The following is a 19,999-nucleotide window of genomic DNA, read 5'->3' on the forward strand; positions in this document are numbered from 1 at the left end:
ACCTGTCCAACAGATCAGAAACACTCTTCAGGAGGCAAGCGTGGATGTGGCAGTGACCACTGTCTGTAGAAAGACTACATGAACAAAACTACAGTCTACACTGCAAGATATGGTGTCAGCTCTGCACATGCAGCTCGATCTGTCTCCTGCCTGATCCACACCATGCAGGCTCAGCACTGCTGCACTTTCAGACTATAACCACCAGAGGTGGGTAGTAACGCGTTGTATTTACTCCGTTACATTTACTTAAGTAACTTTTTGAATAAATTGTACTTGTAAGAGTAGTTTTAATGCAACATACTTTTCACTTTTACTTGAGTATATTTGCGAAGAAAAAATGTTACTTTTACTCCGTTATATTCGGCTACATTCCGCTCGTTACTTCTATTTTTTACCCATTTTTTAATCAATGCACGTTCTGTTTGTTTCATTCTCTCAGAGAGACTTCAGCCAAAGAGTCTGACTGGTCTTTGCTTTGGCTCTGTCACAGCCCCAAATGACTCCGTTTCACCAATCAAACGTAGCCAGTCACAGCACACAGAAGGATGAGTGGGCGACAACAATGGCTGAAACAACGGCGGGTGATTCGTAGGAGGCAGAACACCCCTGGCCTCACGTTCAAACTATGTTTTACTTACAGACTACCAAAAACAGTAGTTACATTATGCGCTGCCTTCTTTGTCTGCCTAGGAATGTGGACATTTCAGCCTACAAGAACTCAACTTCAAACTTGAGAAAATATGTGGCGGTAAGTTGTAGGTTAGTTTTGGCTGTGGATAGCTAACTATTTGACTGGGTGGTCATTTATTGTCTTGTACAATCCGTTTGTGAAATATACGCGCATCGGTACCTTCCAAAATAGCTGTGCCTAATACCACACGCCTTGTTTACGGCGTTGTCGCCCTTTTTAGTACAGTCTGGCTTGATTGACAATTCATTTATTCAGTAGGTGAGAGTATAAGCTTTCTAACGATGTATAGCATGTCTAATTTTGCTTTTGGAATAGCGTTTTTTAGGTCAGTGTAACCGAAATTTTTCTTATCATCGCATTCACTTATGCATTCACTCACGAAACGAGGTCAACTATTATTCGTAATTTCTTGGGAAATACTATTATTATTGAGGACTTCTGGGCATAGCTAAGCCGCATGTTTGCTGATAGACCTAGCTGACATTGTTTTCTGGAGCAAAACAGAAGCGGATTGAACTGTATTGTTGATTTACTGTCTCTGTCTCCATCTACTGAACACAGATAAGATTTCATCATTGCTATGTAAGTAGGCTATTATTGTTCAAAATACTTCGGTTATATACGTTATTTTTTAAATTGAGTGTGTTTAAATAGGTTACTGGTATTAATGTGAATATCTCACACTGTAATGTAAGCGTTAGTTAGTAGTGTAATAGTTTTTGTGAAGCATGCAACAGTCATGACGTGAGCGCTGGAACATTGCATAGCATTGCATAGCATACATAAAGTTTGTTTACGCTAAACCGGAAGTTCTGCTCATATTCCGCGCAAGGCATCATGGGACTTTGGAATATTGTGGATAAGTGCATCATAAGGTACAATAATGGTGCGACAAAGCATTATGTTTTCCACATGTAAAGTTTCTGTTTGAATTTGAATAGGCTCCTCTTTGTTGTGATGATGAGTCTATTTTGATGGATAAATCCCCTGTAGCCTCATTGATATTTTTTCTGTCAACGGAGGGTTCACCCCAACAAACTGATGAGGTATACAGACTTAATAGAGTACAACAGAAAGCGAAAATCCTCCTCTTCTGACAAACCTCCTGTGTATTGTTTTATTTAAAGGGATATGATTTAGGCCATATTTGAATTTGCACATGGCTATTTTATATTTTGTTTATTTCTATTGGACAAGCATTTACAATTTTATATTTTGGACATTTGGATTTTTACGTTCATCTTGCTCTGCTTATTTCAACATTAAATCAGATTATATGAAGTAACTCAGTACTTGAGTAGTCTTTTCACAAGATACTTTCTTACTCTTACTCAAGTAATTATTTGGATGACTACTTTTACTTCTACTTGAGTCATTATTATTTTAAAGTAACAATACTTTTACTTGAGTACAGTTTTTGGCTACTCTACCCACCTCTGATAACCACCCCCCGCCCCCCCCCCCAATTGTTTAATTAACCAAAATAATAATGATGATCAACGAATTGTTCAGTGTCTAGAACACTTTCCTAATAAATGTGTACAAATCGCCGACTGTACTGTTCATGAAACACTGGATGCTAATGGGGGAGGGGGGGGGGGGCATATGGCTGTGTAAGCATGCATGAGTACTTGTTACACATAGATTTAATTGGTGCTTCATGGGTGTCACCCTGTATAATTAGCTCCCATGACTCCCTCTAAAGTAAGTTCAATAAAGGGGGCTTTTCCAGTCATAGACACAGATGCTTCCTGTGAGGACCGACTTCGATGAGGAACTCTGTTAAAACGAGCAGCCTCACAGAACCCTCGGAGAGAAAGTTCCAGGTCAGACGAGCAGGCAAGATGAGAGCTCGAGGAGCTAACGGAACGACTGGGCAAACACAAAGTAAGTGTTACTAACAACACTTTAATTGGCTGGGTATTAGAATTGATTATGTTTCCAAAATTTAAACAAAAAAAAAAAAAACTAGGGGAGATATGTGGGCTATCATATCTGTTGTAGTTGTTATTGTTCTTCTTCTCCTTCTTCTTCTTCTTCTTCTTATTATTATTATTATTATTATTATTATTATTTAAATTATTATTATTTTGGGGCAAGCTCCATGGTTGCAAAAGACCTGCATTGTTTTGCTAGGATTATTAGTCTTCTTATTATTATTCTTCCGGTTCTTGCTACACTCTGCATTCTATTAGTCTTCCTTACATCCTTCCAGAATTTATACTATTATTTTTTAAATATATTGTGTCATTTACAGAATTCTTTTTAAAACTTGGTTAACTTTACTTTTCAGATGCCAATCAACAGCTGGACTACAACCAAAGCCACATCCAACAGTTCCTCATTGCTGGGGGAGAGCTGGGGCTCAAACACTTCTACACAGAGCTCTCTGTTCTCCTCCTGGTGGTCTACATTCTAGTGCTCATCGGTAACTTTATGGTTTTCTTTGCGGTGGTGCTGGAGACCAAACTGCACACACCCATGTACATTTTCCTCAGCAGTCTCTCTCTAACAGATATCATCATCACAACCAGCGTTCTCCCCAAGATGATATCGGTGTGCCTACTGAATGATATTGCCATTTCTTTCTCCGGCTGCTTCTTGCAGCAGATCACCTATTTGACATTTCAGGTTACTGAGAGCATTTTGCTTCTTTTAATGTGCTATGACCGCTATGTGGCAATTTGCAATCCTCTACGCTACAATGATATCATCAATCCCCGGATGTGTGTTCTACTCTCAGTCTTTGCTTGCATTGCCGGATTTTTAACGATGATTCCACTTACAATGTACGCATCAAGGTTACCTTATTGTGGGACCCGCCTCATGTTCTGGTTTTGTGATTTCCCTCCAGTAATCGCACTGTCCTGTTTGGACACAACAATCCTGCTGTTCACAGCTCTAGGGGTTGCTTTACTAGTAATTGTGGTTCCAGGATCTGTCATTATTTGGACATACAGTAAAATAATTTTTGCAGTTTTAAAAATGTCTTCTGTAGACGGCCGTAAAAAGGCCTTCTCCACCTGCTCCTCACATCTCAGTATTGTAATCCTGTTCTACTTCGCACATCTTTGTGTCTATATAAGTTCCACGGTAAAAAATGTTCATCCGAATGTTCTCATCTTGATCTCAATCTTCAACTGTTTACTGACTCCATTTGCGAACCCCATCATTTACAGCTTGAGAAATAAAGAGTTAAAGACCGCTATTCTAAAACATTTCCACATCAATGAGGTTTTCATAAGTTTCTCTCGTTTACGTCCCCAGTAAATGTTTTTGTCAGTCTTATGTATCTCAGTTTATGCTGTGACACATATAGGCCCTTTGTTTTGAGCATCTCACTCATTTTTTTTTGTGAATAATCTAGGGACTTGGCAAAGAAATATATTTTATGGCACATTATCCAACATTGGTGACCTTAATAATATAAAGCATTACACAGTCATTGCAAAAGCCATGTTCATTTATATCACCATTCAGCAGTGTTTTCAGCTACACATGTACCATTGTTATTATCCATCCATTCATCCATCCATCCATTATCTATACCTGCTTATCCTGGGCAGGGTTGTGGTGGGTGTGTCATGGTTCTGTGTTTTCCTGTCTGTGTTTCCCTTGTTGGGCCGCCAGATGGCGGCACTTCTGTTTTGTGTCCTGCTCCCCCCGTTAATTGTATTATTGTTGTCTCGTTATTCTATCATTGTTCCCACCTATGTCTTGTTATCCCCTCCTTTTCTGGGTTGATTGTTTTTTGAGTTCACCTGTGTCTTGTTACCCCCTGTCTATTTAAGTTCTTTGTTCCCTTGACTCGGGTGCTGGTTCCTTGTGTTTGTTTGACTTACATGTATCTGCCTGCCTGTGCTTTGACCTGCTTGTGTGTGTGACTGTGTTTCCGCCTGTGTGTTTCTGCCTGTTAGTTCCTGCCTGGTTTCTGTCCTACCTGTGTTCTGCTCTGTGTGTGTTTTGAATTTTGAGTTTTCTGTTTTGTGTTTTTTGGTAGTGCCCTGCGTGGCCTTTTGGTTTCCTGTTTTTTTTTTTTGTCCCCTGTCATGTAAGTAAAGTCTTTGTTAATTTTCCCTTTTTGAGTTTGTGTTTTTTTTTCCCTCTGCGTTTGGGTCCCCCCTACCCGTTACGTGACAGGGTGCTGGAGCCTATCCCAGCATACATTGGGGCGAGAGGCAGGAATACACCCTGGCCAGGCCTCCAATCTATCGCAGGGCACACACAACATTCACTCACCATTCACTCACACTCTCATACCTATGGGCAATTTAGAGTCTCCAATTAGCCTACCTGCATGTCTTTGGACTGTGGGAGGAAACCTGAGTACCCGAAGGAAACCCACGCAGACACGGGGAGAACATGCAAACTCCACACAGAAAGGCCCCAAGCCAAGATTCGAACCCACAACCTTCTTGCTGTGAGGCGACAGTGCTACCCACTGCACCCCCATGCCGCCCATTGTTATTACTATTACTATTATTATTATTATTAGTTGTTGTTGTTGTTGTTTTTGCTGCTGCCGTTGTTTTTACAGGAATAGTGAAAAACACAAAAATGGATAGCTCACCAATGTTAGATAACTAACTTTGATCCTGACAGTTATACACTACATACAGTAAGTACTGCTCATGGGGAGCTTGTAGCTAAAACTGCAATGCTGTTAATGGTGATTCATCAGTGAAATAATGAAAAAACACACCAAGCCAAGCCAAAACGTATAGTTGTGTCTGGGACTAAATTTTATTTCTTGAGGCAGCGATTGGGGGAGTGATGATTATTTATTTATGTATTGTATTGAAAGAAAGTATCTATGGTTTTTGGTCAGAAATTGGGGAGGGTACTGCATTTTTTGCAATTAAAGTTTGATTTCCCATAAGCCATACACAGTATGCAATTCTCTGTCACACTGCATCTCCCATTACTGGTACCACATCACTTGTTCTCTGGCTTAACGCTGGATTTTGGTTATTCAAAGTACTGAAACTGAAGGGTAGAAATGTGACATTCAAAAATGTTGAAGAAAAAGGTTTGAATAAGGGTAAATGTACCAGAAAAAAGAAGTTAAACCCCAAATATGCTTTATTGTAGACGCTTTACTTGATTATGTTTGGATGTGCCAGAGAAGGGGTTTGCTCTCTACCAAACCTTAATGTCTTCCATTAAAATCATTATCAAATGGTAACTTTACGGTCTTATTTAATGTATTTTCTTTGTGACCTGTTTTAACTTAAAGTGTTTTGGTCCATAAATTACAAAGCATTTCTATATTTTTCAAACCTACAAAATACATGTAATTTCAATAATAAAAATGCATAAAAATAATGTGCCCTCCATAATGTTTGGGATAAAGACATATTTTCTTGATTTGGCTCTCTACTCAACATTTTTACATTTGTAATGAAACAATTAAAATGCAGGTTCTTATCTTTTTCCTGAAGGGTGTTTATATACATTTTGGTTTCACCATGTATTGCCCCCCCTCACCATTAATTGCCCCCCCCCCCCCATTGTTTAATCAACCAAAATAATAATGATGTTCATCTAATTGTTCAGTGTCTAGAGCACTTTCCTAATAAATGTGTACAAATTCCCGACTGTACTGTTCATGAAACACTAGATGCTAATGGGGGGGGGGGGCATGTTGGTTTGTAAACATGCATGAGTACTTGTTACACATAGTTTTAATTGGTGCTTCGTCGCTGTCACCCTGTATAATTAGCTCCCATGATCCCCTCTAAAGTAAGTTCAATAAAGGGGGCTTTTCCAGTCATAGACACACATGCTTCCTGTGAGGACCGACTTCGATGAGGAACTCTGTTAAAACGAGCAGCCTCACAGAACCCTCGAAGAGAAAGTTGCAGGTCAGACGAGCAGGCAAGATGAGAGCACGAGGAGCAAACGGAACGACCGAGCAAACGCAAAGTAAGTGTTACTAACAACACTTTAATTGGCTGGGTATTAGAATTGATTATGTTTCTAAATTTTAAACAAAAAAAACAACTGGGGGAGATATGTGGGCTATCATATCTGTTGAGGTAGTTATTGTTCTTCTTCTCCTTCTTCTTCTTCTTCTTCTTCTTATTATTATTATTATTGGTATTATTTAAATTGTTATTATTTTGGGGCAAGCTCCATGGTTGCAAAAGACCTGCATTGTTTTGCTAGGATTATTAGACTTCTTATTATTATTCTTCCGGCTCTTGCTACACTCTGCATTCTATTAGTCTTCCTTACATCCTTCCAGAATTTATACTATTATTTTTTAAATATTTTGTGTCATTTACAGCATTCTTTTTAAAACTTGGTTAACTTTACTTTTCAGATGCCAATCAACAGCTGGACTACAACCAAAGCCACGTCCAACAGTTCCTCATTGCAGGGGGAGAGCTGGGGCTCAAACACTTCTACACAGAGCTCTCTGTTCTCCTCCTGGTGGTCTACCTTCTAGTGCTCATTAGTAACTTTATGGTTTTCTTTGCGGTAGTGCTGGAGACCAAACTGCACACACCCATGTACATTTTCCTCAGCAGTCTCTCTCTAACAGATATCATCATCACAACCATCGTTCTCCCCAAGATGATATCGGTGTGCCTACTGAATGATATTGCCATTTCTTTCTCCGGCTGCTTCTTGCAGCAGATCACCTATTTGACATTTCAGGTTACTGAGGGCATTTTGCTTCTTTTAATGTGCTATGACCGCTATGTGGCAATTTGCAATCCTCTACGCTACAATGATATCATCAGTCCCCGGATGTGTGTTCTACTCTCAGTCTTTGCTTGCATTGCCGGATTTTTAACGATGATTCCACATACAATATACGCATCAAGGTTACCTTATTGTGGGACCCGCCTCATGTTCTGGTTTTGTGATTTCCCTCCAGTAATCGCACTGTCCTGTTTGGACACAACAATCCTGCTGTTCACAGCTCTAGGGATTGCTTTACTAGTAATTGTGGTTACAGGATCTGTCATTATTTGGACATACAGTAAAATAATTTTTGCAGTTTTAAAAATGTCTTCTGTAGACGGCCGTAAAAAGGCCTTCTCCACCTGCTCCTCACATCTCAGTATTGTAGTCCTGTTCTACTTCGCACATCTTTGTGTCTATATAAGTTCCACGGTAAAAAATGTTCATCCGAATGTTCTCATCTTGATCTCCATCATGAACTGTTTACTGACTCCATTTGCGAACCCCATCATTTACAGCTTGAGAAATAAAGAGTTAAAGACCGCTATTCTAAAACATTTCCACATCAATGAGGTTTTCATAAGTTTCTCTCGTTTACGTCCCCAGTAAATATTTTTGTCAGTCTTATGTATCTCAGTTTATGCTGTGACACATATAGGCCCTTTGTTTTCAGCATCTCACTCATTTTTTTGTGAATAATCTAGGGACTTGGCAAAGAAATATATTTTCTGGCACATCCAACATTGGTTACCTTAATAATATAAAGCTTTACACAGTCATTGCAAAAGCCATCTTAATTTTTATCACCATTCAGCAGTGTTTTCAGCTACACATGTAGCATTGTTATTATCCATCCATCTATCTATCCATCCATCCATTATCTATACTCGCTTATCCTGGTCAGGGTCGCAGGGGGTGCTGGAGTCTATCCCAGCGTACATTAGGTGAGAGGCAGGAATACACCCTGGACAGGCCGCCAAACTATCGCAGGGCACACACACCATTCACTCACCATTCACTCACACTGTCATACCTATGGGCAATTTAGAGTCTCCAATTAGCCTAACCTGCATGTCTTTGGACTGTGGGAGGAAACCGGAGTACCCGGAGGAAACCCACGCGGACGCGGGGAGAACATGCAAACTCCACACAGAAAGGCCCCAAGCCGAGATTCAAACCCACAACCTTCTTGCTGTGAGGCGACAGTGCTACCCACTGCACCCCCATGCCACCCATTGTTATTACTATTATTATTATTATTATTATTATTATTATTAGTTGTTGTTGTTGTTGTTTTTGCTGCTGCTGTTGTTCCTACAGGTATAGTGAAAAACACAAAAATGGATAGCTCACCAATGTTAGATAACTAACTTTGAACCTGACAGTTATACACTACATACAGTAAGTACTGCTCACGGGGAGCTTGTAGCTAAAACTGCAATGCTGTTAATGGTGATTCATCAGTTAAATAATGAAAAAAACATACCAAGCCAAGCCAAAACTTACAGTCATGTCTGGGACTAAATTTTATTTCTTGAGGGAGCGATTGGGGGAGTGATGATTATTTATTTATTTATTGTATTGAAAGAAAGAATCTATGGTTTTTTGGTCAGAAATTGGAGATGGTACTGCATTTTTGCTATTAAAGTTTGATTTCCCATAAGCCATATATCGTATGCAATTCTCTGTCACACTGCATCTCCCATTACTGGTACCATATCACTTGTTCTCTGGCTTAACGCTGGATTTTGGTTATTCAAAGTACTGAAACTGATGGGTAGAAATGTGACATTCAAAAATGTTGAAGAAAAAGGTTTGAATAAGGGTAAATGTATCAGAAAAAGGAGTTAAGTCCCAAATATGCTTCTTTGTACATGCTTTACATAATTATGTTTGGATGTGCCAGCGAAGGGACTTTGCTTTCTCCCAAACTTTAAAGTCATCCATGAAAATCACTTTCAAATGGTAACTGTACGCTCTTATTCAATATATTTCCTTTGTGACCTGTTTTAAGTTAAAGTGTTTTTGTCCATAGATTATAAAGCATTTCAATATTTTTTTAGCCTTCATAATATATATTATTTTAATAATAATAATACATAAAAATACATTGCCCTCCATTATGTTTGGGACAAAGACATATTTTCTTGATTTGGCTCTGTACTCCACAATTTTACATTCATGATAAAACAATTCACATGTGGTTAAAGTGCAGGTTCTTAGCTTTCCTTATAGGGTATTTATATACATTTTGGTTTCACTGTGTAGAAATTACAGCACTACCACTACCATTTCAGGCCACGATAAAGTCTGAGACAAATAGCTTCACAGGTGTTCCTAATCAGTTAGGTGCGTTCAGCTGCTTCCTGAGTGTATGTATAAATGACCTTTCAGTATCTTGTCTTAACTTCAGGCTGTTGACTCCCTTTGGAGTCTGTTATTGGCATTTGTCAGCATGTAGACCAGAGTTGTGCCAAAGAAAGAGCGGTCAGTAAACAAATATTCAGACACATTGACCAAACCTTAGGCTTGCCAAAATCAATAGTTTGGATCATAATTAAGAAGAAAGAGAGCACTAGTGAGCTCAGTAATCTGAAAGGGCCTGGTAGGCCCAGGGAGATGTCTTCTGTTATTGATGAAATAATTCTCACCGTAATGGACAAAAATAAAAACCTCCAAACACCTGTCCAACAGATCAGAAACACTCTTCAGGAGGCAAGCGTGGATGTGGCAGTGACTACTGTCTGTAGAAAGACTACATGAACAAAACTACAGAGTCTACACTGCAAGGTATGGCGTCAGCTCTGCACAGGCAGCTCGATCTGTCTCCTGCCTGATCCACAACATGCAGGTTCAGCACTGCTGCACTTTCAGGCTATAACCCCCCCCCCCCCCCATTGTTTAATCAACCAAAATAATAATGATGATCATCTAATTGTTCCGTGTCTAGAACACTTTCCTAATACATGTTTACAAATACTGTACTGTTCATGAAACACTGGATGCTAATGGGGGCGGGGGGGGGGGGAGCGGGGCACTTCATTTGGTGCTTTAATTGGTGCTTCATGGGTGTCACCCTGTATAATTAGCTCCCATGACCCCCTCTAAAGTAAGTTCAATAAAGGGGGCTTTTCCAGTCATAGACACAGATGCTTCCTGTGAGGACCGACTTCGATGAGGAACTCTGTTAAAACGAGCAGCCTCACAGAACCCTGGGAGAGAAAGTTGCAGGTCAGACGAGCAGGCAAGATGAGAGCTCGAGGAGCCAACGGAACGACCGCACAAACGCAAAGTAAGTGTTACTAACAACACTTTAATTGGCTGGGTATTACAATCGTTTATATTGCTGTACATATATATATATTTTTTTATTTTTTTATTTATTTATTTAAAATTGGCCATTTTTGTATATTTATGACATTTTATAGATAAATGTGCTTACATTCAATACATACAGTACATTTAATATATAATGCATGTTATTCATTTATGTATTTCACACCACTTTTATGTATATATTTCTTTTTCATATGGGGCATTAAAGAAAGGCTCAAATGACAAACCTGAAATTTTATTTCAAATTTGCACAAAAAAGGTTATTTTCTGTTTATGCACCCTGAATGTTCATTTACTGACTGGGGAAAGGTGATAGAATGTCTGAACCTGGAAGAGCTGTCATATCTGGGCTATCAAATCTGTTGTAGTTGTTGTTATTGTTTTTATTCTTCTTGTTCTTTTTCTTCTTTGTCTTTTTTTCTTCTTCTTCTTCTCCTACTTCTTTTTTGTCTTCTGCTTCTTCTTCTTATTATTATTATTATTATTATTATTATTGTTGTTGTTGTTGTTGTTGTTGTTGTTGTTGTTGTTACTCTATTTGTCTACTTTACAGAATTTATACTAATATGCTATCCCATTTACAGCATCCTTTTTAAACCGTGGATAACTTTACTTTTCAGATGCCAATCAACGGCTGGACTACAACCAAAGCCACATCCAACAGTTCCTCATTGCAGGGGGAGAGCTGGGGCTCAAACACTTCTACACAGAGCTCTCTGTTCTCCTCCTGGTGGTCTACCTTCTAGTGCTCATTGTTAACTTAATGGTTTTCTTTGCGGTGGTGCTGGAGACCAAACTGCACACACCCATGTACATTTTTCTTAGCAGTCTCTCTCTAACAGATATCATCATCACAACCAGCGTTCTCCCCAAGATGATATCGGTGTGCCTACTGAATGATATTGCCATTTCTTTCTCTGGCTGCTTCTTGCAGCAGGTCACCTATTTGGCATTTCAGGTTACTGAGGGTGTTTTGCTTGCTATTATGGGCTATGACCGCTATGTGGCAATTTGCAATCCTCTACGCTACAACGATATCATCACTCCCAGGATATGTGTTATACTCTCAGTCTTTGCTTGGATTGTTGGAATTTTGATGCCCCTTCCTGTTACAATATATGCATCAAGGTTAACTTACTGTGGGGACCACGTCATGTTCTGGTTTTGTGATTTCCCTCCTGTTGTCGCACTGTCCTGTATGGACACAACATACCTACTGTTCGCAGCTCTAGGGGTTGCTTTACTAGTAATTATGATCCCTGCGTTTGTCATTATTTGGACATACGGTAGAATAATTTTCGCAATATTAAAAATTACATCTGTAGACGGCCGTAAAAAGGCCTTCTCCACCTGCTCCTCACATCTCAGTATTGTAATCCTGTTCTACTTCGCACATCTTTGTGTCTATATAAGTTCCACGGTAAAAAATATTAATCCGAATGTTCTCATCTTGATCTCCATCATGAACTGTTTCCTGACTCCTGTTGCGAACCCCATCATTTACAGCTTGAGAAATAAAGAGTTAAAGACCGCTATTCGAAAACGCTTCTACATCAGTCAGGTTTTCACATGTTTCTCTCACTCACACCCCTTGTAAATTCTCCCCTAAATGTCTTCAATCTAATTTATATTCATGTACTGTATACTGTGAAACAAATAGCCCATGTTTTTTTTTTGTTTGTTTATTATTATTATTATTATTATTATTATTGTTATTTTGTTTTTGTTTTTGAGCATCACACTCATACTCCTGTGAATGTTCTAGAGACTTGGGTAAAAAAAAATATTTTCTGGTACATTATCCAACATTTTTGCTCTTTGGTGACTTTAATAATATAAAGCTTTACACAGACATAACAAAAGCCATGTTGTTTATTACCATGTAGTAGTGTTTTCAGCTGCAAATATAGCATAACTATATATTGTTGTTGTTGTTGTTGTTGTTGTTGTTGTTGTTGTTGTTTTTGCTCCTGCTGTTGTTCTTGCAGGTATAGTGAAAACCAAAAATTGAAAGCTCTCTAAAGTTAGATAACTAAGTTAGATCCAATTTAGATGTATTCGTTCATCCATTATCAAACCCGCTTATGCCTGGTCAGCGTTTGCCGGGGGTGCTGGAGCTCATCCCAGCACGCATTGGGTAAACGCACCCGGGGCAGGTGGCCAGTTCATCACAGGGCGCATGCGCCATTCACTCACACACTCGCACCTAGGGGCGATTTAGACTCTTAACCTAACCTGCGTGTCTTTGGGCTGTGGGAGGAAACTGGATTACACAGTGGTAATCCACGCAGACACTGGGAGAACATGACAACCCTACTCAGAAAGGCCCCGGCCTGGATTTGATCCAATTAGGATCTTATTGCTGTGATGCAACCATGCTACCCAATGCACCACTACAAAATGTTTGTTTGTTTGTTTATTTATTTATTTATTTATTGCAATGAAAGAGAAGGTCTCTGGTTTTTTTTTTTTTTTGGTCAGATATAGGGCAGGGTGATGCATGTTTTGCAATTAAAGTTTGATTTCCCATAAACCATCCATAGTATGCAATTCTCTGTCACACTGCGTCTCCCATTACTGGTACCACATCTTTTTTCTCTGGGTTAAAACTGGTTTTTGGTTATTCAAAGTACTGAAACTGATGGGGCAATGGGACATTCAAAAATGTTGAAGAAAAATGCTTCATTGTTGATGCTTTACCTGATTGTGTTCAGATGTGCCAGAGAAGGGACTTTGCTTACTCTCAAACTTTAAAGTCTTCCATAAAAATCATTATCACATGGTAACATTAGGCTCTTATTCAGTGTATTTCCTTTGAGAACTGTTTCAACTTTCGTTGTTTTTGTCCATAGATTATAAAATGTTTCAATATCTTTATATATCTTTAATTATATCTTCAATATCTATAATTTTTTTCAATAATGCTAATGCATTAAATATTTTATTTATAAAGCACCTTTCATTGCATAGCAATCTGAAAGTGTTTTACAGTGGGAAGAAATGCTAAGTATGTTATATATTAAATATATATTTTTAAATATAAATATTCCACACAACCAATTAGTGTCCGTTTGCCTCATTTTAGGTAGAATTTTGCTACATCCTAGTTAGTATTTTCCCTGCCCTCCTAAATTTCAGTCACAAATTTCACTTGGAGGAATGCCTTCCAGATCAGACCCCTGCATAGGACTGCATGTTGCAATTCAACAACATCAGCTTTTCAAAGAGTTTGCCAGGCCACTGACTATATAGCGTTCTGAGATAATTAAACCCTGGTTTTAAAGACAATGATAATAATAATGTTATTATCATTGTACATTCATACATTAATTATTTATAATGAATTATAATTAATTTAATCAAATGATTTGGTATGTATTTGAAATATTTCAAAATATTTTCAAATCGTATTTGTGTTTTCATGTATTTTTAAAAGGCTCTAAATACTGTTTGAAAATAGTATTTGGTTTCCAATGAAAGTACTTAAAGGAATGTATTTTTAAATACTATTTGTGAAAGTATTTGGTTTTCCATTAAAATAATTTAAATCAATCAAATGCAAAGTGTTTCATGTGTGAATGCATTTGAAAATACTTCGATAATAATAATAAGAAGAAGAAGAAGAAGAATAAGAAGAAAGATAAATTATTGTTTTTATTATTAGTATTATATTATTATTATTACTATTACTGTTGTCGTTGTTATTTCATATTAAATTTGTATTATTAAATAGAAATATAACACAAACTTGCCCTTTTTCACAGAGTGTAAAAAATGTCTCTAATGTGGAAGGCCTCCTAATGCTGACATGAATCAATATCTGCTTTTAAAAAGCATGAATCACTGCTTTCAAATGCTCTATATCTGACATACTTCTGAAACCTCAATCACATCTTGATCTGACATTCGTAGAAGCCCCAGCTGCAACTGCTGACAGCAAGTGTATCCTGAAGATTTTTCTTCGCTCGAGCACAGGCGTGAACCAGCGTAGTTTTTAGAGCTCTCAGAAGACAAAAACTACGAGCAATTGGTTGGAACAATACTCAGCACGCGGACGAGCCTTCAGGACCGGAGTTGTGCACCCCTGCACAGAAGTGCACGTTCTTTAAAGGGGGCGTTTCTACACACAGGCACTCTTTATAAGGGCTGACTTGGGCCACGAGTGTAACAACGGTAGCTTCTCAGGACGCTGGTAGAATGTTCCAGGCCTGGCGTGTAGGCAAGACGGAAGCAAAGGGAGGTAACACAACATTTGGGAAAATAGAATGTAACTGTTATTTGCAAATATGTGTAGCTACTCAGACTGTTTCGTTTTTATAAAATTATTTAATTCACTATTATTATTATAATTATTATTATTATTATTATTATTATTATTATTATTATTATTATTATTATTATTATTATTATTGGCTTTCATAATGTACCATTTCCTAGCTAGATCTGGTCTTACTTTACTAATTTATTGTGCGATGTTAATGTTATTTTAACATATGCCAAAATATTTTATGCACATAAAATACAGCGGGAAAGTATGTAGGGATATTAGCTTTATTGCATCCTTTTTGATTTTCATTTATTTTCATTTATTCCATTACGGATATTTACGAATTATGCGTTAACTGTTTCAATTAACACAGCCGCAGTTTTTTTTTTTTTTTTTTTTTGTATATAGCGGCATGCTGGATTTCTGACGTTTCTAACCTGTGTGTAATCCGCAATTTAATACGGGACGTAGGAAGAAATGCAAAATTTCTGAATGAGATATCTATGATCTGAATGAGATATATATGAAGTGAAAAATAGTACGCGGTTCCTGAATATGATTCGCGAGACGCAGCCTATATTTCTGATAGCAAACATGTATTATGTTCTGATGGACTCCGTACAGGCAACCGCTGCAGTGATTTTGGGTTATCATATAATGACCTATAAACTAAGTACAATTAGCATTAGTATACTGTAACTCACTATTACTAAGTATTTCAATTAAAGGATCCATGTGATTAAAACTGGTACATTTTGACAAACGTTTTATAGCAAATCATAATCATTTGAGCTAGGGTGCAAACCATTTCCATTCCATAAGCATTTACGGCTTAAAGATTCTTTCTTTATAAATGTCAAGAATTTGCGTGCTGATAACACTTTTCTCTTTCTCTTTCTTGTCGCAGTCATCGGCTGCCCCAATTATTTATTCTGCTTGTATTAATATCAGCTGCCATGTTCGAAATCATTTCTACGCCTTTTCATAGAGTTAAATAATACCTGCGATCACGTGGCTGTTTAAACGTTTAAGCGGTCTCATTCAAAGGCTGTTTTTCATTTCCTACAGTACTCTCGAGCGGTCCTACATTTTGAATGGGGTGAAGACAATCGCGCAAAAATTGCGTGACCGTATTGCACCAATTTAACCAATGAGGAGAAGGAGAGGCTGCTTAATTATCTTGTTAAACACCAAAATGTGCATTTACAGACCTACAGACGCTAAAGTTTATTGCTGAATGTGGACCTCTGTGATTACTGAGGGAAACGGCAAATTTTGAAAATGTGCTGCGGTGAAGAAATACTAAAATTATGCTAATAAAATAGAATTATACAAACGTTTTTAAATGTTTTTGAGAACAGAAATGACTCTTAGAAATGTTGTATCTATATATAAAAAGAAAACCGAATTATTTAATTTAGGAAATTCGCTGAAATCTAATATTAAATTCCAAATAATCCAACCAACCGCAATCTATTTACAGTATTCTTACATATTTATATGTCACATGCTCAGTTATGTATTGTGAAAATATGATGGAATAATTTTTCATATCTAGTCCGTCAGGTTGTTTTTTTGTCATTTCTCTTTTCTTTACATTGCCCCACCTTTAACATTTCATATTATTTACAATAGTTGTTTTCTATTTCTTTCTCAATTCCTTTCAGGTTTCAAGCAATTCAATTCTGGAATTTAACTAAATACATTTAAAATAGCCTACTTTCGACCATTTATAGCGTCTTTTCCACCACTTCCATAACTTTACTTTTCAGATGCCAATCAATGGCTGGACTACAACCAAAGCCACACCCAACAGTTCTTCATTGCTGGTGGAGAGCTGGGACTCAAACACGTCTACACAGAGCTCTCTGTTCTCCTCCTGGTGGTCTACCTTCTAGTAGTTATTGGTAACAGTGTGGTTTGCATTGTAGTGATGCTGGAGACCAAGCTGCACACACCCATGTATATTTTCCTCGGCAATCTCTCCATGGCAGACATCATCATCACAACCAGCGTTCTCCCCAAGTTCATATCTGTGGGCTTACTGAATGACATTGCCATTTCCTACTCAGGGTGCTTCTTGCAGCAGAACACCTATTTGTCATTTCAATCAGTTGAGAGTCTTCTGCTTGGTGTCATGGCTTATGACCGCTACGTGGCCATCTGTAATCCTCTGCGCTACAATGACATCATCACTCCCAGAACATGTGCTTTACTTGCAATGTGCACCTTGATAGCAGGTATACTCATTTCCTCCTATAATGTACTACTTGCATCTCAATTATCTTTCTGTGGGAGCCACATCATGTTCTGGTTTTGTGATTTCCCTCCTGTTATTGCACTGTCCTGTTCAGACTCAACATTCCTGCTATTCTTGGCGCTAGCATCTGCTCTGGCAATAACTGTTGCTCCAATGACTGTAATTGTTTGGACATACACTAAAATCATTTTATCAATTTGCAGAATAAAATCTGTAGATGGCCGTAAAAAGGCCTTCTCCACCTGCTCCTCACATCTCAGTATTGTAATCCTGTTCTATTTTGCACATATGTGTGTCTATATAAGTTCCACGGTAAAAAATGTTCATCCGAATGTTCTCATCTTGATCTCCATCATGAATTGTTTACTGACTCCGTTTGCGAACCCCATCATTTACAGCTTGAGAAACAAAGAGCTGAAGACTGCTATTCAAAAACACTTCCACATCAAGGTTTTAATGTGACCAAAGGGTTTCTCTTGTTTACATACCCTGTTTATTCCCCAATAATCTTTTTATTCTTCTTTTGTTTAGATTTATGTTGTGAAACACACAGGATATATTTTTCTTTCACATGTCCTGTCATCGTGCACCCATACCTAAGTCAGTGGTCTTGGGACATTTTAAACAGGCTTAAACTGAAATCTTTGCCATTTTGCATGTCTTTGAGACTTTTCTTTCTAAAAGTGTTTTTTTTTTTCCTTTGTTCAGTTTGGAAAATTCCACCAGTAGTTAATGACTTGTGTATCAGCAATTAAACAATAATAACGTAGTATGACAGGGAGAGTGAAGTATAATGCCTAAGGAAGGTAATTGCTGGAGCAAGATACTTAACTTTAAATTGTGTCTGTATATATCCAGCTGTATGAATGGACACTAAATGCAAAAATTGTGTAAATTGCTCTGGGTAAGAGAATCTGCTAGATATCAGTAATGTCATGTACTGTAGCATTTTTAAACGACAATGTAAACTCCTTTGCTTGTATGAGACAATGTTCTTATGAGTATGCTCTTGTAAGGGGACTGCAGGCTGATTGGAGTGGCACTTTTACCATCGTCTTTTTCACGCCTCTAAACTATTACAATGGCGTTCCCAGCCCAGCTACACACTGCATGTTTTTGTGACAATAAAACAGTGAAAATGAACCAATTTTTCAGACAGTCTTTCTTTGGCCACGTCCAGTGCCTGTTTTTTTTTTTTTTTTTTTTTTTTTTTTTTTTTCCTCCAGTGCTGGCTTTGCTTTCTTAAAAATAGAACCAATAATATAATTTATGTAAACACACAGCAAAAATTCTACAAAAAAGAAAGAAAAAAAGTTTTTTTTCAGTTATTAAGGTGCTGTTTCCTTCAGATCCCAGTTTCTCTCAGGTTCCAAATACAGTCAATAAAATGTCAACTCCCGTCACACACAAATTCACAGTGTGAGTTTATCTGTTGGATTCCTGAACCAATTAGCATCCTCTGTGGAGGAGCAGGACAGGTTCTCCTGGGACTTGTAGTTGGCACAACAGTAGAAACCCTGGAGAGAATTCTGAGGAAAGCTTAAGGAAAGCCAGTTACCCAATACACATAGGTTACTTCAGAAACTCACCAGGTACAGAGCTGGATTTAAGCATCTCTTTCTCTGTGGAAATGCATCTCAACAAAAGCATGTTTCCATTTCAACATACAAAAATGGCAAGTTACTCACACATACAAAGGGCTGTCTATCAGTCATTAAAACTTGAAAAATCAAGGCCTGCTGTTGAAAGTGTTGATATCAAAATGAGGCCAAATTACAACAAACAATATTGGCAATCTTAGCTCACACAATCTCTATTCCAAAACAATGCTACCCAAAGTTTCCTAAATTATTTTATATAACTTGGCCCTGTGTTTTCCCATCTAACCATCTGAAAAGAAAGTGTATGTGTCACATGAAAGGATGAAATCTGTGCATCCAATGTTTTGGATGTTGAAAAGCACAGCACGAATAAAATGTATTACTATTGGTGTTATTGTTATTATTATTATATTTTTTTAAATATGATTTATTATTATTATAGTTTATTCGATTTTTTATGGATGAGAAGCCAGGAGGAAAATTAACTATTTCAAATAACAGGTAAATTCCCAGTATCCAACATTTCAGTTTCCTAACCTGCATTGAGCATTCTTCCAGCTGTCTCCATTCCATAGCAGTTTCTTCTGATCAACGACCAAATGCCTCACCTGTGGAGTAAAAGCGCAGCTGACAAACTTAAGGCGATGATCAGTGTTCATTGTCACAAAACACAAAAACCAGGAAGGGCACGTGTGCCAGTGCAGTCTTGGATCACTGCTCATGTTGAGTTTACATTATTCTATGCGCAAGGCTTCATTTGCAGGGGTTGGGGTTTCAAAAAGCCATGATTGTGAGCCATTGCTTTTTCACTGAAAAGTAACATACAAGTAAAGGACTCACACAGAAATATTACTATGAACTCTTGGGGGTACTGGCAGCTTGCAGAGCAGGACGAACTACAAAAAAAAGCATTGAATGAAGAGGAAGTGATGTTTACTGGAGTTATCTCACCAAAAGAGCAGAATATTAACACAGATTCCCCAGAAATAAAAAATCATCGCAAACCAACATATTCTGGTCTTCGGCATTGCCAGAAGATGCTTGCAGATGTTTCCCCTCTTTCCCAAGAAACCGGACGTTCAACATTTCATTGAGCTTCCAAAGGGATGTGATAAAGGTCCAATGGGTTAGTCTAAATGAGACAATCCCAG

The 19,999-nt window shown here is 37.9% G+C and overlaps 3 protein-coding genes across 5 annotated transcripts; all 3 read left to right on the plus strand.

Moving 5' to 3' along the window:
* The first annotated feature begins 2,420 nt into the window (after positions 1-2,420).
* Positions 2,421-3,989, plus strand: LOC135236507 (olfactory receptor 10J1-like). The gene is made up of 2 exons (XM_064302933.1): positions 2,421-2,578; positions 2,985-3,989. Exons 1-2 carry the CDS (start codon positions 2,461-2,463, stop codon positions 3,959-3,961), a joined length of 1,095 nt encoding a protein of 364 aa, XP_064159003.1. The 5' UTR covers positions 2,421-2,460; the 3' UTR covers positions 3,962-3,989.
* Positions 3,990-6,478: 2,489 nt separating this feature from the next.
* LOC135236597 (putative gustatory receptor clone PTE01) lies at positions 6,479-19,079 on the plus strand. 3 transcript variants are annotated; one of them, XM_064303064.1, is made up of 2 exons: positions 6,479-6,616; positions 7,017-8,092. In XM_064303064.1, the coding sequence occupies exons 1-2, from the start codon at positions 6,499-6,501 to the stop codon at positions 7,991-7,993; spliced, it is 1,095 nt and encodes a 364-aa protein (XP_064159134.1). In that variant the 5' UTR covers positions 6,479-6,498; the 3' UTR covers positions 7,994-8,092. The 3 variants fall into 3 exon arrangements, with proteins under 3 accessions (XP_064159134.1, XP_064159135.1, XP_064159136.1); XM_064303065.1 differs by lacking the exon at positions 7,017-8,092 and adding an exon at positions 16,760-19,079 and having other exon boundaries at positions 6,490-6,616; XM_064303066.1 differs by lacking the exons at positions 6,479-6,616; positions 7,017-8,092 and adding exons at positions 14,877-14,960; positions 16,760-19,079.
* LOC135236695 (olfactory receptor 2D2-like) lies at positions 10,634-13,556 on the plus strand. The gene is made up of 2 exons (XM_064303184.1): positions 10,634-10,676; positions 11,341-13,556. The coding sequence occupies exons 1-2, from the start codon at positions 10,634-10,636 to the stop codon at positions 12,315-12,317; spliced, it is 1,020 nt and encodes a 339-aa protein (XP_064159254.1). The 3' UTR covers positions 12,318-13,556.
* Positions 19,080-19,999: the final 920 nt, after the last annotated feature.

Source organism: Anguilla rostrata, chromosome 12, assembly GCF_018555375.3.
Source record: "Anguilla rostrata isolate EN2019 chromosome 12, ASM1855537v3, whole genome shotgun sequence".
Classification (NCBI taxonomy): domain Eukaryota; kingdom Metazoa; phylum Chordata; class Actinopteri; order Anguilliformes; family Anguillidae; genus Anguilla; species Anguilla rostrata.

Excerpts from the sequence above, each read along its gene's own strand:
- LOC135236597 (XM_064303064.1), top strand. The coding sequence starts at position 6,499 with ATGAGGAACTCTGTTAAAACGAGCAGCCTCACAGAACCCTCGAAGAGA. Across the intron at positions 6,617-7,016 it reads AACGACCGAGCAAACGCAAA|ATGCCAATCAACAGCTGGAC; the intron begins GTAAGTGTTACT and ends TTTACTTTTCAG.
- LOC135236507 (XM_064302933.1), top strand. The coding sequence starts at position 2,461 with ATGAGGAACTCTGTTAAAACGAGCAGCCTCACAGAACCCTCGGAGAGA. Across the intron at positions 2,579-2,984 it reads AACGACTGGGCAAACACAAA|ATGCCAATCAACAGCTGGAC; the intron begins GTAAGTGTTACT and ends TTTACTTTTCAG.
- LOC135236695 (XM_064303184.1), top strand. The coding sequence starts at position 10,634 with ATGAGAGCTCGAGGAGCCAACGGAACGACCGCACAAACGCAAA. Across the intron at positions 10,677-11,340 it reads AACGACCGCACAAACGCAAA|ATGCCAATCAACGGCTGGAC; the intron begins GTAAGTGTTACT and ends TTTACTTTTCAG.